The sequence below is a fragment of the Microcaecilia unicolor genome, chromosome 2, assembly GCF_901765095.1.
Source record: "Microcaecilia unicolor chromosome 2, aMicUni1.1, whole genome shotgun sequence".
Classification (NCBI taxonomy): Eukaryota; Metazoa; Chordata; class Amphibia; order Gymnophiona; family Siphonopidae; genus Microcaecilia; species Microcaecilia unicolor.
In genome coordinates this window covers 260,784,971-260,801,915 of record NC_044032.1, presented here as the reverse complement: position 1 = coordinate 260,801,915, position 16,945 = coordinate 260,784,971, and the positions used below count along the sequence as shown (strand labels likewise).

The 16,945-nt window shown below is 47.4% G+C and overlaps 1 protein-coding gene across 4 annotated transcripts in view; it reads right to left on the bottom strand.

The window, feature by feature from the left end:
- LOC115463489 (non-structural maintenance of chromosomes element 3 homolog) overlaps positions 1-16,945 on the bottom strand; it is a 64,914-nt gene that overhangs the window by 29,527 nt on the left and 18,442 nt on the right. For all 4 annotated transcript variants that reach the window (XM_030194036.1, XM_030194035.1, XM_030194037.1 and 1 more), the window contains one exon: positions 4,434-4,513. In XM_030194036.1, coding sequence (XP_030049896.1) covers positions 4,434-4,513 — 80 coding nt within the window. The remainder of the gene's footprint in view (positions 1-4,433; positions 4,514-16,945) is intronic.

Genomic DNA, 16,945 nt, shown 5'->3' with positions numbered 1-16,945 from the left:
CTCCCCAGCCCGTCAAAGAGGCGTCTGTCGTGACGACAATCCACTCCGGGGTCACCAGAGGCATTCCTGCAGACAACTTGACTGTCTGCGTCCACCAGCTCAGTGCCTTGCGCACTGCTGGGACCAAGGGAAGGCGCACAGCATACTCCTCCGACATCGGAGTCCAGCGCTGCAGCAGAAATTGCTGTAGTGGTCTCATATGAGCCCTGGCCCAGGGCACTACTTCCATCGTGGCCGTCATAGAGCCCAACAGCTGCACATAGTCCCAAGCCCGAAGAGGAGAGGCTACTAGGAACTGGTCCACCTGAGCCTGAAGCTTGACAATCCGATTGTCTGGCAGGAGCACTCTGCCCACTTGGGTGTCGAATCGAACTCCCAGATACTCCAGGGACTGAGTCGGGCGCAGCTGGCTTTTCTCCCAGTTGATGATCCACCCAGGGAGCTCAAAAGAGCAACCACCCGGTTCACAGCTTTGCCGCAATCTGCATAAGAGGGGCTCGGATCAACCAATCGTCCAGATAAGAATGGACTTGTACTCCTTCCTTCCTCAGGAAGGCCGCGATGACCACCATTACTTTGGGGAAGGTCCGCGGAGCAGTAGCCAACCCGAACGGGAGGGCTCTGAACTGGAAGTGTCGGCCCAGTACTGCAAAACGCAGAAAGCGTTGATGAGGAGGCCAGATGGGAATATGCAAGTACGCTTCCTTGATGTCCAAGGATGCCAGGAACTCTCCTGCCTTCACTGCCGCTATAACAGAGCGGAGGGTCTCCATGTGAAAGTGCCGAACTTTCAAGGCCCGATTGACCCCTTTAAGGTCGAGGATAGGCCGTACAGAACCTCCTTTCTTTGGTACCACAAAGTAAATGGAGTAACGTCCCTTGCCAAGCTGATTTTCTGGCACCGGAACGACCGCCCCCAGGCAGATCAGATTGTTCAAGGTCTGCTGCACTACCACAGCTTTGACCGGAGACTTGCAGGGAGAGAGTACAAACCCGTCTTTTAAGGGTCGGCAGAACTCTAGCTTGTAGCCGTCTCTGATGACTTCCAGCACCCAAGCGTCTGAAGTTATTGTGGTCCACTCGCCCATAAACGAGGACAGCCATCCTCCAATCTGCACTGGGGCGTGGACCAAGGCCCCGTCATTGGGTACGAGACCCTGGGGGAGGACCGGAGGGAGCACCTCCGGGACGGCAGTCTCTGCGAAAAGAATGCTGCTTGGGGGAGAAGTTCCTTTTGAAGGAAGAGGGGGCAGAGGAGCCCGACCTGCCCGGGCGGTACCGACTGGCTTCTGAAACCGTCCTCTGGAGGTACCAGGGCGAGTACTAGCCCGAGCCCTGACCTCTGGTAACTTCTTGCCCTTAGACGTGCCGAGATCGGTCACGATTTTGTCCAGCTCGACCCCAAAGAGCAGCTTGCCTTTAAAAGGCAATCTAGCCAGGCGGGATTTAGAGGCGTGGTCAGCAGACCAATGTTTCAGCCAGAGCCACTGCCGCGCAGAGATTGTCTGAGCCATGCCTTTCGCTGAGGCCCTCAAGACATCATACAGCAAGTCTGCCAAATAGGCTAAGCCCGATTCCAGGGCCGGCCAATCAGCCCTCAAGGAAAGATCCGAGGGGAAAGCCCGCTGCACCATAGTCAGGCACGCCCTGGCCACATAGGAGCCGCAAATTGAGGCCTGCAAACTTAAAGCAGCTGCCTCAAAGGACGACCTTAAGGCCGCCTCCAATCTTCTGTCTTGGGCGTCCTTTAGGGCCATGCCACCTTCCACCGGCAACGCCGTTTTCTTAGTCACCGCAGTGATTAAAGAATCCACGGTAGGCCACAGAGAGGCCTCACGTTCGCTTTCAGTCAAAGGATAGAGGCGGGACATAGCCCTAGCCACTTTAAGGCTCGCTTCCGGGACATCCCATTGAGCAGCAATTAAGGTGTGCATGGCATCATGCACGTGGAAGGTTCTAGGCGGGCGCTTCGTCCCCAGCATAATGGCGGAGCCAACAGGGGCTGAGGGAGAGACGTCCTCCGGAGAGGAAATCTTTAAAATGCTCATGGCCTGCATTAACAGGTTGGGCAAATCCTCTGAGCGAAAGATCCGTGCTGCAGAGGGGTCATCCGCTCCATCCGAGCGGGGATCCGCAAAGGACCGTTGGGAGACCTCAGATACGCTGCCCTCATCTACATCGGAGGAGACAAAGTCCTCCAAGGCCTGGGAATCAACCCGAGGGCGTTTACCTCTGGGAACCTCAACCTCTTTACCAAACGAGGGAGCAGGGGCAGCGTTTTGCATAAGGAAGGCCTGATGCAGCAGCAAAACAAACTCGGGGGAGAAACCCCCCAGACTGTGCACTTCCGCAGCCTGGGCAACGGCCCTAGACGCACCCTCAACCGGCGCTCGCAAGAGCGGGGGAGAGACATGCTGCGCATCCAAAATGGCGTCCGGCGCGACACTCCGCGAAGGAGCCGCGCGGGAAGAACGGCGCTTAACTTTAGCCGCTTTTGTGCCGTCGCCCAAATTAAGGGCGTTCATGGCATTAATGTCTCCAACCTCAAGGGCGGCCCAAGAAGAAGCCGTCCGAGCCGCGTGGCCGGCCAAGATGGCGGAGGCGAGGAGCGGGGGATGGGCGTTTATGGCGGGAAAAAACGCCACGCCGGAGGAAGGACCGGGACATTCATCGGTCACGAAACTGTCACCCAACAAGGGCGAATCAGGCTTTAAGACCCCCGCATCCCCTCTAGAAGCGCCCAAGCGATCCGGGGAGCGACTCTTTACGCCCTCGCCCTCCGACGCCATATGCCACGTGGAGATAAATCGGGGAACCCCCTGCCCGCTATAAAAAGGTAAAAATTACCTGCTGTCCGCTCCGAGCTGTAACGACCTGGTGTCCCAGTGAGTAGCTGCAATAAACGTTTAAATAAACGTCGAAATAAACGTCTTTAAGGACGTTTAAAATTTTTTTTTTTTTTTTTTTAACGGAGCCAGCGGGAGGGGGGAGAAAAGGAGGGACCTGGCACCACCAGGTTTGCACTTGCTCAAAAGAGCCCTCAACCCCAGGCACTCAACAAAACCTAAAAATTAGGCTTGGAGGCCTAGCCAGAGCTGCTGCTGTGTGTGACCACCACCTGCTGAGATAGAGAACATACTGAGGAGTTTCCAGCAGCACATGACCACATATAGGGAGGCAAAAGTTTGCTCTCTATCTCCACCTGCTGGTAGATGGACACAACCCACCAGTCTATGGATTGATCAGCTTGATGATATGGAAATTCAAAAATTCTTGTCATTTATCTATCTCAAGGCTGCAGTCTTTATTGCTATGCAGGGATATGTTCAAATTCTTTATAGGCTGTCCTCTTCTGCAACCATCCATGGTTTGTCTGTCTGGCTTAAGGAAAATATATTATTTCATAATATTTTCTAAGTGTGAGGCTATCCATTTTCCTAATCTCTGCTTACCAGGCTTTACAACAACCCTCTATCAATGATCAGTCTCTTATACCAGTCTTAATTCTGGATTCCAAATTTTCACTCAAAAACCAGACTGATTTGGTAGTAGGGTCTTCTATCTCGCTTTACAAAGAATTCATGTTAAACCTTTCCTACCTCTCTTTCTGGTTTATGCTCTCATTCTGTGTTTGTTTCTCATCTGGATTATTGCTCTACTCTCTACTGCAACTTGCCTCTTTCTGCACTGAAACATCTTCAACTCATCCAGTCTATTGTAGAAAATACTTCACAAAGCATGATGTTTTGGCCAGGGTCTCTCCTTTTCTACTTTCTGAAAACTGACTTCCTCTATCCATGTGAATAAAATTCAAGAACTTCATATTTGTATATAAAGGTCTCTGTCAGCTCCAGACAATCTCTCGATACTACTTATTGTTTATACCCTACAGCATTTGTCTCAACAGGTTTTGCTCTCTCTCCCTTCACCCGTCTCAAAACTGTCATTTGTTAGCCAGACTACACAGCTATGGAACACACTGTCATCAAAACTCACTTGAGTCCTTACTCATCAAATTCAAAAAGTTAAGACCTGGCTGTTACTCAGCTTAAACAATCCTATTCAGTAAATTGTGTATCTACTAATCACCCTTCCTCTTCCTGTGCCACCTCCTCATTCCCCAACCACTGTCTTTCACTAGGACCTTCATCTTCTCCTATTCTTTTTCTGTTTCCCTCCTCTACTCCTCTTTTCTCTCTCTTAACTCTACAGATATAACTAAAATAAAGTAACAAACTGCTTAGCAACACTGTATGATTGGCAGTATATCAAGCCTTTGTAAACTATATATACACGTGGAGTTGTTCACCCTGCTTGCCCATGAAGAACCTAGGATACATTTAGTTTGCTAATTCAGCAGTCTTTAAAATTAAGCACTTCTAGGCAAAAACTTTCACTCTCTAATCAGTTAGCTGATTGGCCTGCACCCTTACCTGCTGCAGTGTTCTTCCCACTCTGTTCATAATCTCCGGGTATACATCCTTATACTCCTTCACCACACTCTTCATAATATCTAAAATCAGTCACACAGTGAATATAAGAGGAATGCCACATCAATATATTGCCTCAAAAAGATGTGCCAAATAAAGAAAAATCAAACTACTAACCCCGCTTCCCCTCCTCTAGCTTTTGTCCAACACTGCAGTCTTAACCCCCAGCTATTTCATACTTCCTATTACCTGGCCACCTACCCTGGCTTGTCCTTTTCCTCTCTACCTTCCTTAAAAGTGACAGCACTACACACTATTAAGAAAACAATCAGGTAAAAAGTAAAAATAAAGTAAAGTTGTTTACCTGTAAACAGAGGTGCTCCTTAGACAGCAGGGGGAATGCAGCCACACTTACTTGCCCCCCCCTTTCCTCACCATAAAACAGCTTCAACATGCATGAGTTAGGTAGTGGATAGACAGAACAGAGAAGCTCCAACCCAGTACAGGAATATCTGTGCATGTTCAGAATCAGCCAAAGGCTTCTCAAGCTCAGGAGAGCTCCAGCAAACGGGATCCATCAGATGAGGTCACCATACAGCAGTGATCTTTAACACAATTATCTGGAGGCTGTGAAGGGCAGGTATCCCACACCCACAATCTGGTGGTATGGCCTTAAACTGCTCAGATTAAACATTACAGGGGTTGCCAAGTGATTGTGAAGCCAAGTTATCTATGCATCAGGAAGACAACTTAGGGACTGATTGTAGTCTCGCTCTGGACCTGAAAAGATGCCTGGGAAACCTGCAGCAAGAGCTGAAAGCAATGAGGTCAGAAATCTTGGAACAATACTATTCATGCAGACATGTGCAAATTGGGAGAATGGCTTGAAGATTTGGAGGACCAAGGTGGAGAAGCTAAAGTATGTGTGCAAAACATGGCAATCTTTTTAAAGTATGAAGAGATACAAGGGCTTTGCTCTTACTTCCCTCTCTAAACACCCCATATTTACCTGCTGAATTTTGAAATCAAAAGCCATCAGAACTAGTACGAGAGAACCTCTGCTGAACTAAGCAGTGTTGGTATCAGGCATAGTATTTGAAGTAAGACTTCTAAATTGCAACAAAGGAGTGGGGAAGTCAAACTGCAAAGGATAACTTTCAGGCAGCTAAAGTAGCATTAAACACTAAAATATATGAGTGGACTATTAAATCTCAGCAATATTATAAGCACAAGCTGTATTGTTTTGGAAATCAAAATGGGAAACTAAGCTCATTTGGTACATCCTTGGAGGGGCCCTCAATTTTGCAAGGGGATCTCACATCAGAACGAGGCTATCATCGATAGAAATTTAACACCACTTTATTTTACCAATATTATAATGAATTCTACCAGAAGCAGAATGTTCCTCAGGGAGCCACAGAATCGTATGTGGCCTCCTTGGATCTACCAAAATTCCAGGAAGGGGAAGCACAATTCCTCCATGAGCCCATTTCAGGATATGAGATTCAGGCAGCCATTAAACAAATTTCCTTGGAGAAGGCCCCAGGGCCCAATAGTATGACTGCAGGATTTTACAAACTAATGCAAGAACACGTCTACCATTAGAAGCAAGTTTTAGAGGACTTCCGTATGAAGAGAGGCTTGCTGACTTGAACATGTACACCCTGGAGGAAAGGAGGAACAGGGGTGATATGATACAGACGTTCAAATATTTGAAAGGTATTAATCCGCAAACAAATCTTTTCCGGAGATGGGAAGGCGGTAGAACGAGAGGACATGAAATGAGATTGAAGGGGGGCAGACTCAGGAAAGATATCAGGAAGTATTTTTTCACGGAGAGGGTGGTGGACGCTTGGAATGCCCTCCCGCGGGAGGTGGTGGAGATGAAAACAGTAACGGAGTTCAAACATGCGTGGGATATGCATAGAGGAATCCTGTGCAGAAGGAATGGATCCTCAGAAGTTTAGCTGAAATTGGGTGGCGGAGCAGTTGGGGGGGAAGAGGGGGTGGTGGTTGGGAGGCGAGGATAGGGGAGGGCAGACTTATACGGTCTGTACCAGAGCCGGTGATGGGAGGCGGGACTGGTGGTTGGGAGGCGGGAAATACTGCTGGGCAGACTTATATGGTCTGTGCCCTGAAAAGGACAGGTACAAATTCAAGGTAAGGTATACACATATGAGTTTGTCTTGGGCAGACTGGATGGACCATGCAGGTCTTTTTCTGCCGTCATCTACTATGTTACTATGTACTATGTCATCGGGTAACATGGCTAAGTGAAGATGGAGTTCTGGCCCAATTAACAATTCACTAGCATTCCCCACTGAAGTGACTTGGAAACGAGCGATTTTACCTCCTGGTAGTCCTCCTGATTAAAATATGCCGGCAAAGACCAGAACAGTCCTGCAGCGCAGCTCAAGCAGCTGACAAGAACGGCCCACACCATGTGCAGGGACATCCACCATATACAGGGGCATCCATGGCGGTGCACACAGACAAGGAGAGATACACAGAAAACAATCCAGCTACATGCGGGTTTTTTTTTTTTTTTACTGGTTTTAACCGGTTAAACGAGCACGGAGTTCAGCGAGACATGCACAAAGTGGTTCTGTGGGCTCTTTTCCTGTCAGTCACAGTAGCAGCTAATGATAATTGCATGCTAAGTTAATTAAATGAGCTGCTTATTCAAATGTGCATTCCAAGTAACAGTCATTTTCCTAGCGATGCACAGAAAGGCCTGCCTCCCCTAAAGATGAATTTTTAGTGGGTAGTCAGAAGCTGTTGGTACTGCCTGGCTGGCTGTGAAGAGCTGTGGACCATCCTGCAGTAGTGAAATTGCAAAGCCTGCCTGTTCTCTTGTTTTTGCAGCTAACATTGGTAACTTTCTACCATTAAAGCACTCTATAAAGGTCTCCTTTTACATTTCTGCAGGGATTGAACAGGCAAAGCCACGGAGCTCAAGCATAGATACTGCTTGCTACAACTCAATAAGAGCATTTTGGCTGCATCTTTTATTTAAATACGCCTTTCCCCTGCCATGGCAGTATCCTCAGGTACAAAACTGACCCAAGCTCTCCTCCATTTGACTTTGCATCTGGATTATTTAGGGTTTCAAGCAAGGAAGTTTGCTCCCCCCTCATTTCCTTTAAAGCCCTTTGCGAGTGCTCTATCAATCCATTGACGTTTGTAGCTGCAGATCTGGGATTAAGGAAAGGGAATTCAATTATCCCCTCTAAAACTAGTGGAAGACAATGAGCTGTTTTTTGGACCTGTGGGTCAGAAATTGTGGAAAACAAAAATAAAAAGGCTATCAAGTGCTTTCATATATGCAGCTTGTCTGTGTGTGTATGAAAGAAGTCTGTAGCATGCGCAGAGCAGCCACGCTTAGTGATTGGCTGCTCTGTGCAAGCTTGACAGACCCACTGGGTTTGGGCATTTTAACAGAAAAGAATAAAAAGCAGGGGTGGGTATAGTTTTTGCTAAGAAGATTACCACAGACAGGAAATGGATGGATGGGGGTGGGGGGGGGGGGGCAGGTAGCTAATATGAAGGAGGACTATAAATGAGACTACATTGACTCTCTAGTGAATGTGTATGGTCCAAATTCCTAGAAGAGGGAGGTTTTTTGGAACTTATCTGAGAACCTTTTAGCAGTAAAAGAAGGATCCCGTAAGGTATCAGGTGATTTCAATTTTACCTTTCATCCAAGATGGGATTCTTCTGGGGGGGGGGGGGGGGTGAGGGAGAGCTAGAAGCTTGAAGTCAGATAAGAGACAGAGGACATCCAAAAAATGTATACTGCGGATGCCATGTGGCCCAACAACCTCAACATCTGCTGAGCCGGACCCGAATCCGAGAAGCCAGTGCAACTAGAGTGTCTGCCCTCAGCTCCGGGAGAAAGATTCAAACCTTCTGTGTATCAAAAGCAGGGCTCCAATTAATTCCAATTGCTGAGTAGGACATAGGAGTCCGCCAAGTCTAACAACCTTCACACCAAGTCCCGCAAGTACACGCTCAAAGAGCTGGCAAGACTGTACACGGGACACTAGCATGAGGCCTGGAACATCTTACTCCCAAGAGTCCAAGGTCCTAGCTTCTCTGCCTGGGGATGCCAGGGGATAGTCTCTAGAACTCCTGCTCTCTTGAGGACAGATTCCACCACCATGGAATAATAAAGCAACAGAGGCTTATCAAATCCAGGTGTGCTGTGGATCCGGTACATATCATCGATATTCTTGGGTAGGACAGGGATCGACAGAGGGGACCTCCCAATTCCAAACAAGGATTTCATGGAGTACCTCGTGGAGAGGGACAGTCACAGTCTCACTAGGAGGGGACTCGTAGTCCAGGACCTCAAGCATCTTGGCCCTGGGTTTGTCCTCCACTTCCAAACAAAATGGAATGGTGTCAGCCATTTCCTTCACAAAAGAGGGCAATGAAGGGCTCTCTGACGATTTTCTCGTTTCGAGTGAAGGGGAGGGTTCAGAGGGGATGCCATAGGGCTCATCCTCCAAGAAGTACCTTAGACCCTCATGAGCGTTCCTCATTGGTGTCAGACAGCCTGCCTCAACCTAGAGGAGCCATGTCCTCGGGAGGTGCACTGAGAAGTCGGCACCAGCCTCAACTCCGGTGAAGCTTCCTCCATCGACGTAGAGGGGGTACTGAAGTGGGTGACAGTCAACACCGGAGCCGCATGCGATACCAGCGTCAGGGGCCACAGGATAGCCATAAGCACCCCTGATGCCAATGCAAACCATTAAAGGCCATCCATCAGCTCAGGAATCAAGGCCAGGATACACTCATCGAGGACCTATAACCAGGAAAGGCTGGTGTTTCGGCTCCGAGACAGGCTGCTGAATTGATGGGGCTGATATAGGAGGTAGATCTTGGCTGCTAGGGGACTGACACATCAGCACCTCCAGAATAGAGGGGGAGCAGTCCTCCCAGCACAGATGCTTCTCACGTGCCGAATTCCTCAATGCCGAGAACGTTGTCAAATCCTCACGTCACCTTGGGGTCAGGTCTGATGCTAGGTGGTCCAGGGGGCCCTGCATACAGTTGGCATCGAAACACAATGCACTACTGCTCCCAGTGTCAAGAGGCCCAGTAGCAGCCATACAGATCAATGTTCCCGATGCCGGTGCAGACTGACGTCAATGCCAAGGAATTGGACCTGGCTCCCAAAATCCTCTCGCATTGAGCTTCTCTAGCAACGTGGGTTTACTGCTTCATCCAGAGGACACAGTTAGCAGGGTTATGGCCTGGCCCTAAACACACCATGAATAGGTGTCCTTTCCAGAGATGGTGCAATTTCCACAGGTACAGCGCTTGAAGCCACTGGAAGCGTGAATGGAAATGGACAGAAAAACTTCTGCAGCCAAATCAAACGAATCAATGGTACCTGAAAAAAGGGGCAACACTCCAGAAAAAAAGAACAGGGAAATAGCCAGCCAAAGTCAAGGCCTAAAATGTGGCCTATTAATGCAGAAAACAAAGGAAACTTAAAACTTGGACAAAAACACAGGCACACAGAAAAATAGCGAACAGAGTCTCCATAAGGCACAAAAAAGCTATTCCAGACAGACTTGTGACTAGAAATGCAGCCTCCCTTCACAGCAGTAGAACTGCAGTAACCGAGCTTTTGCAGCATGTGGGAAGACACTCGTGCATGCACGGTACAGTAACACTCACGCTCCACAAAGCTCTGTTAAGCCTGTTAAAAGCTCCAGACCAGGCAACATGGGATCGCATTACCCAACTTTGAGAATTAATGGCCTGCTTGTCCTTGGAGAAAGAAAACTATTTTTATGTTTCAACATTTTTTATTGATAACAAACACATATCACAACCATAATCATGTTGCCCCAAATACTTCCAATCTTACAAAACAGTGATAACATCATCAAACGTTTGAACATTTTCTCCCCACCTCCCTCCCAACCATCTCCCAATCGAGCTCTGTGTTCTTATAGACTCGGTTGGTGTCCCTCCCATTCCCCCCCCCCCCCCCCAAAAAAGACAAGACAAGGAAGCTTAATCACCACTCTACAAGAAAACTATTTTAAAACATCAATTATATTTACAAGGGTCAGGTGCTGCAATGGGGAACACATTTGCACCTTGTATGGCAGGTTTATATATAAACAAATTTGAATAAGATTGGACTGATTCATGGTCTTTTAGAGAAAAAAAATTTTCATGACAGATACATCATTACTTAGCATTTTGAAAATTTCTAAAGGCTTTCCTTTTTCAAAAAGTCTTGCACTAATTGTACAACTCATTGAATATAAAAATATTATGATCTACTTAAACGCGTATCTGTAAAGTTCCTATACTGAAACTGTTTAACTCACTGGAAATAATATATTGTATGATATATACAATATATCATACAAACGGAATATTTGGAATTTGGATTACGTGGGATATAAGCACTAGAGAATGACATGGTGATGGAGACACGCAGTAACCTCAGGTATAGGGACGGGGACAGAGTCCACAGGGACAAACTTTGTCCCTGTGTCATTTTCTACTTTGAAGCCTGTTAATGAACTGGACTGTTATTTATGTTTGAGTGATGGCAGATATTTTGATTTTTTGGAAAAACAAGCAAACATGCTGGCCACAACTAGCAAATCTTGAATGGGGGATCCTGTACATCCTACCAGCACATCTTCTAAGACATCTTCTATTGCAGGAAGGACTGTGGAAGACAGGAGAGCTAGACTGAATCCTGAGATTGTTGACTATTCATCCACAGATTTAAAAAATCCTAACAGTGCTTTATAAGGCATATTTCTCCCCTCTAGGGCATACAGAACGGGTTGTATTTCGTACCCCTGGATATTTTAACAGGTGGATTAGGATTCCTTGGGGTAGTAGAAATTAGCTACTGTTGGGGTTGGAAGGGTAGAGGGTGGTGGTGAGGAGGTTTATTATAGCTGCTCGCTAATTGGATTTATTTACCGCCTTTTTGAAGGAATCCACTCAGGGCGGTGTACAATAAGAATGCTTTCTATTTGTAATTTATACACAACAGTTGCACAACTTATTGTTCCTTTTTATACATTAATGCAGTGGCGTACCAAGGGGGGGGGGGGGGGGGGGGGGGGGGGGGGGGGTCCGCCTCGGGTGCACGCCGCTGGGGAGGGGGGTGCCACGCCGGTCAGCGTCGTTGGTTTCCATACTCCCTCTGCCCCGGAACAGGTTACTTCCTGTTCCGGAGCAGAGGGAGCATGGAAACCAACGACGCTGACCGGCGCGCAGCACCCCCCCCCCCCAGCGGCGTGCACCCGGGGGGGGGGTTCCTTTCGCCGGGGTGGCGGGTGCCCCTTCGCAGAGGGGGGCGAGGCGCATCGGCGATCCGCCCCGGGTGTTAGCGCCCCTCGGAACGCCACTGCATTAATGGAAAAATTATGTTCTTACCTGATAATTTTCTTTCCTTTAATCATACCAGACCAGTCCAGACTAATGGGTTGTGTCCATCTACCAGCGGAAGGAGACAGAGAAAATAGTTCCAAGTAAACTGCCCCTAAAGGGTATCGTGCAGCCTGGAATGTTCAGTATTTCGAATAGCCAAGCAATGGTGCTCTGAAGTCTAGAAGGAAACAAAGTTAATACCAAACAGGCAAGCTCTTGGAGCCAATATGCAGAACCTCACTGTTCCTGCTTGGCCAAAGGCAACTGCAACCTCCCCTCACAGTAAAGTAAGAGGAAAGGAATGGTCCATACCGAGCTTGCCCAAGCACGTAGAGATCTACCCCTGAATCCGGGGAAAGAACTCCGTGATCCCAACAGGAGCCATACAGAGCTGGCACAACAACTGGCAGGAAATTGAATAGAGAAGATGAAGTAGGCAGTGCTGTAGGACATCCCACCATATTGAAGAGTCGTGGAACAGCCAGGGATACCTAAAGGAAACAGTCTGACAGACTTTAGCCAGGGAAGGCATCTGGACTGGTCTGGTATGATTAAAGGAAAGAAAATGATCAGGTAAGAACATAATTTTTCCTTATCATCTATACCAGACCAGTCCAGACTAATGGGATGTAGCAAAGCAGTTTCCCAAAGAGAGCGGGAGAAAAGAAGAATGCAGAAGGTTGAAAAATCATCAAAGATATACACACAGCAAAAACTGATCAGCAGAAAAGGATTCAAATATCCGAACTACCAGGCTACCAACATGGAACAGAATTAGACACTAGAAAAGGAACTGAAGCCATAGGACGTAAAACAAACGTCCTGAGCAAAAGAAATTACATACCCCTGTCCCAAGAGTAGCAAAAGAAGCAGTAATAGATACTCATGCCAAAGGACCCTCCCTTGGAAGGAAGGCAACAGTCGTATCTGAACAAGGAGAACTGTCTCTCCTAGACCAGGATCCACTTCTCTGAACCCTGGAAGGACAAAGACTAACTCCCAAACCTGCCGGTCTGCCAAGATGATCAGATGAAGCGACTCTTACAAATACTAGGGGTACCCAACCCCAAACAGTGCGCCATACTTCATAGAAGAATCAAGGCCCAGGAACCACCCAGACCTGCGCCTAGTGAGAGAATCAAACTCCACAGAACAAGAAGAGACTTCACTCGAGAGAACCAACCAACTGGAGCGCTAGTCTCTCCAGGAGAACCATGAAGAAAAGGGCAGCAGCATACCAGGGTACAACTGTAGAAAGAGTACTCCTCAACCAGCTCGCTCTGGACTTACGGATGAAAGAACAGAGCCAAGAGAACAAAAGGAGAAAAAAAGAAAGAGTCGAGAGCCACACTGAGGAAAAGACCCCCAAGGTGCCAAGTAGCCACAAAAGGAGCAGAGATGAATTCAAACTCCAGCAATAGAGAAGCTTCTCGCCAACCACCAAGAGGCTACGGCAAGAAAAGGTGCCACAGGAATGGTAGCTAACAGGAGACGAGACAGCCTTGTCTAGCAAGCTAAACTGTGGTATGCCACAGCTGCCAAGAAGTTACTGTACCCAACCCGCAGAAAAGAGCTGAGGTTGACCAACAAGGAGAAACAGTGCCCAACAGGCAAAGGTGAAAATGCGCTCCACAGTCAGAGACTGAACTGTGCTCAAGGGACAGAAACAAAGCTGTGCTCAGAGTAGGATCCATGCTCAACAAGAACAAACGGATTTGCACACCTCTGGCAAAGATAGAAATGCACTGAACAAGCAGAGAAGAAGCTGAGAGTAACAGACAGATGATGTGCAGTGCCCCACTGAAGGAGCTGGATGTTAGAGGTACCTGTAGAATTGAAGCTGTGCTCCAGATGCCGGCAAGGAGCTATGCTTCCTATACAGACATGAAGCTGTGTAGCACCTGCAGTCACAGAGCTGTGCTCCACATACCACCCTGGAACTTCACTCAATTTGCAGAGAAGAGTTGTGCTAAACACACAGAGATGGAGCTACACTCAACAGACGGTGGATCTGCGCTCTGCACGCAGACAGGGAGCTGAGTTCCATATGCAAAGAGCTGCATGCCATACACAGACAGACAGAGCTGTGTTCTACACACAAACACAGGACTGCACTCCACACTGAGACCTGCAGAGAAAGAACTACACTCAATGTGTGACAATGGAGCTGCGATAGAGCTGTCCCCAACATGCAGCAATGGAGCTAAAGCCAACCTGGAACTGTGGCACTATGCCCAACATGCAGCGATGGAGCCGCGCCCAACATGGAACAGTGGAACTGCATAGAATAATGAAGCCGCGCTCAACATGGAACAGTGGAACTGCATAGAATAATGAAGCCGCGCTCAACATGTGGTAACGGAGCTGTGCCCAACAAGCAAAATGCATAGATGAAGCCCCGGGGAACAGCCAGAGAAGAAGGTGCTGCCAGGAGACCAACAGGAAAGGAGCACAACTTGTGGAAATGCAGACCTGGCGCTGCACTCCCTGGCCCAGAGGGACAAACTTCAAGAAGAGAAAGCCCCACGCCCCAAGAGACACACTCGGCCTCCAAGCAGTCTCTGAGCCATGACCGCCCTCCTAGGCAACCAAGATGGAGCAGAAGTCAACGTAGAGAAAGAACTCCTGCCAAGAGGAAGGTAAGCATCACAGATCTGGAATCCTCAGACCATAGGGAGCAAAATGCAGCCATAAGGCAGTGAGGAAGAAAACTCTCGCCAGGCCAGGAACAAATAGGAAGCTGGCCACTAATACCAAACTGAGGAAAAACCAGCTAAGGGAGAGTCAAACTCCACACCTACAACAGAGCCACTTCTCTGCAGAAAAGTAGAGAAAAGAGCAGAGCTAAGAGGCAATAATCCAGATGCACAGCAATAGATCTGCTCAGAAAAAGGAAGGAGTGCCAAATGTGCCAGGAGAGAGGCGCCTGAAACTAGAAAAGGCAAAATCTGCCTGTGCCAGGCTAAAACCCCCGCCTGAAAGCAAGGGAAGCAAGGAAGAGCTGTGGCAAACTAGTCCCAAAAAGGCACATTACCTAAAGAGACACTCAACTGAGTCCAAGCAAAAGACTAGCAAGAATGGCGCTCCGGAGGGTACTCAGAAGAGGGATTTGAGCTAACAGTTGCAACCCAAAGGCAACTCGGACCCCTGCCAGAAGGAAAGTGCCCTGCAGACAAACTAAAGCAGACAGGAGGAATCCATGAGGAAGAGAGAACCAGAACCTCCTTAGGGAAGGGAGGAAAAACTACTGCCAAAACAAGAATCAAATAGCAGGGGCATCTCAAGTAAGATGCCTGAAGCAGCAGAGACCAGACGGTCTGAAAAAGAACTGACCAACAGCCGCGTAAGGCTGATAGGAATGAAAAAATAGCCCTGGACTAAAAAGACCGAGCCTGCAGCCAAATGGAGCCAGCGAGAGACTTCCCCCATTTTGGAAATGGCAGACTAAGACCCCCGAACCGCAAAAGGTACAAGTTCCAGCAACAGGGCTGCCCTCTAGGACCGTGAAGAGGAGAAACACAACTGTTTCATGATCCAGACACAAGCTGTGCCCACAAAAAAAAAAAAAAAAAAGAAAAGCAACCGATACCAGCACAGAAGGGTCCAAGATCAGAATCAGACGCCGGCCAGCAAAATTCAAAGAAACTTCGCAAGCGGCCCCCTAGAATACATTACCAAAGGCGGGAAAATAAATCAGGTAACAGGCAAGAGAAAGAAAGAAAAACAAAGTTTCTTTGTTAAAAAAAAAAAAATCTTCACTAGTAACAGGAATAAATAAAGGCTTACCTCAGAGGCAGAATTTCAGATATACCTACCACCACAGAAGAGAAGAACTCCCACAGGGGAGACAAGTTACTCCATGTCACAATCAACCATCACCCTGCTTGAAAGACAGCCAGGGGAGGGAGGGGAGGCCCACTGAGTATCATCTAAAACTAGCCCCAACATGGCTACCAGCACACCCCTGGCTCCACTGTCACCAGAAGAATCTGGGACAGGAGCTACCAGCCAGCAATCCAGATCAGCTACACAATCTGTCTACCATCTGCTAGGAGACAGAGAAAATACTGAACATTCCAGGCTGCATGATATCCTTAAGGGGCGGTTTACTTGTCTCCTTGCACTGGTAGATGGACACAACCCATTAGTCTGGACTGGTCTGGTATAGATGACAAGGAAAAAAGATTTAAATATAAAATCATAATTGTTCAAGGCTTCTGCAGACAAGGACAGAGTCCACGGGGAAGGAGCAGGGACAGAGAGCCTGCGGGGATGAGGTAGGGATGGAAACAAAACCTGTGGGGATGGTGTGGGAACGGAGACAGAATCCACGGGGTTGGGGTGAGGGGACAAACTTTGTCCCTGTGTCACTCTCTAAGCACAAAAAAAATAAATAAAAATCAATCAATATATTTTTGCTTTGGACAAGTAGTGAAGAACTTGGAGAATTTATCCAATGGCTTAACTCATGTAACCCTCGCATAGTTTATACATCAGTCATCGAAGGAAGTTGTTAGCTTTCTGTATGTAGAAGCTCATCAAATGTAAAAATATTTTAAGACTAAAGTTTTTTTTTTTTGTTTGCTTGTTTTTTAAATAAAGTCACTGCTAAAAGCACATATTCCCAATTTTTAAGATATATAAGTATATGCAGAGCCCTGTTTACTAAGCCGCGCTGTAGGTGCACACACTTAGCATGCGCTGATAGAGACACCCATAGGAATATAATGGTCTCTCTATTGTTAACACACGCTAAAATGTTTGCGTGCATACAGTGTGGTATAGTAAACAGGGCCCGTAGTGACATAAACCTGGCAATAGGTTTGTTTAAAAATCAAAAAACAACAACAAGAGGTTGTCTTACACGCATTTTTAGCAAGCTAAGTATAATAATCATGATTTATTGTTATCTGGTAAAAATAAAATTGAGATGGAAGATCATGTACATACTTGTGTGATAGAAGTTTTCTATAGAAAGTTCATATGTAGCTAATATTATGAAGGAACACTGGAGAATAGTGTAAGTTCATCCTTTTTCAAAAACCAAATTAAGAGCGACATATACCTGTAGAAGAAATCTGAAAGGAAAAATTGTG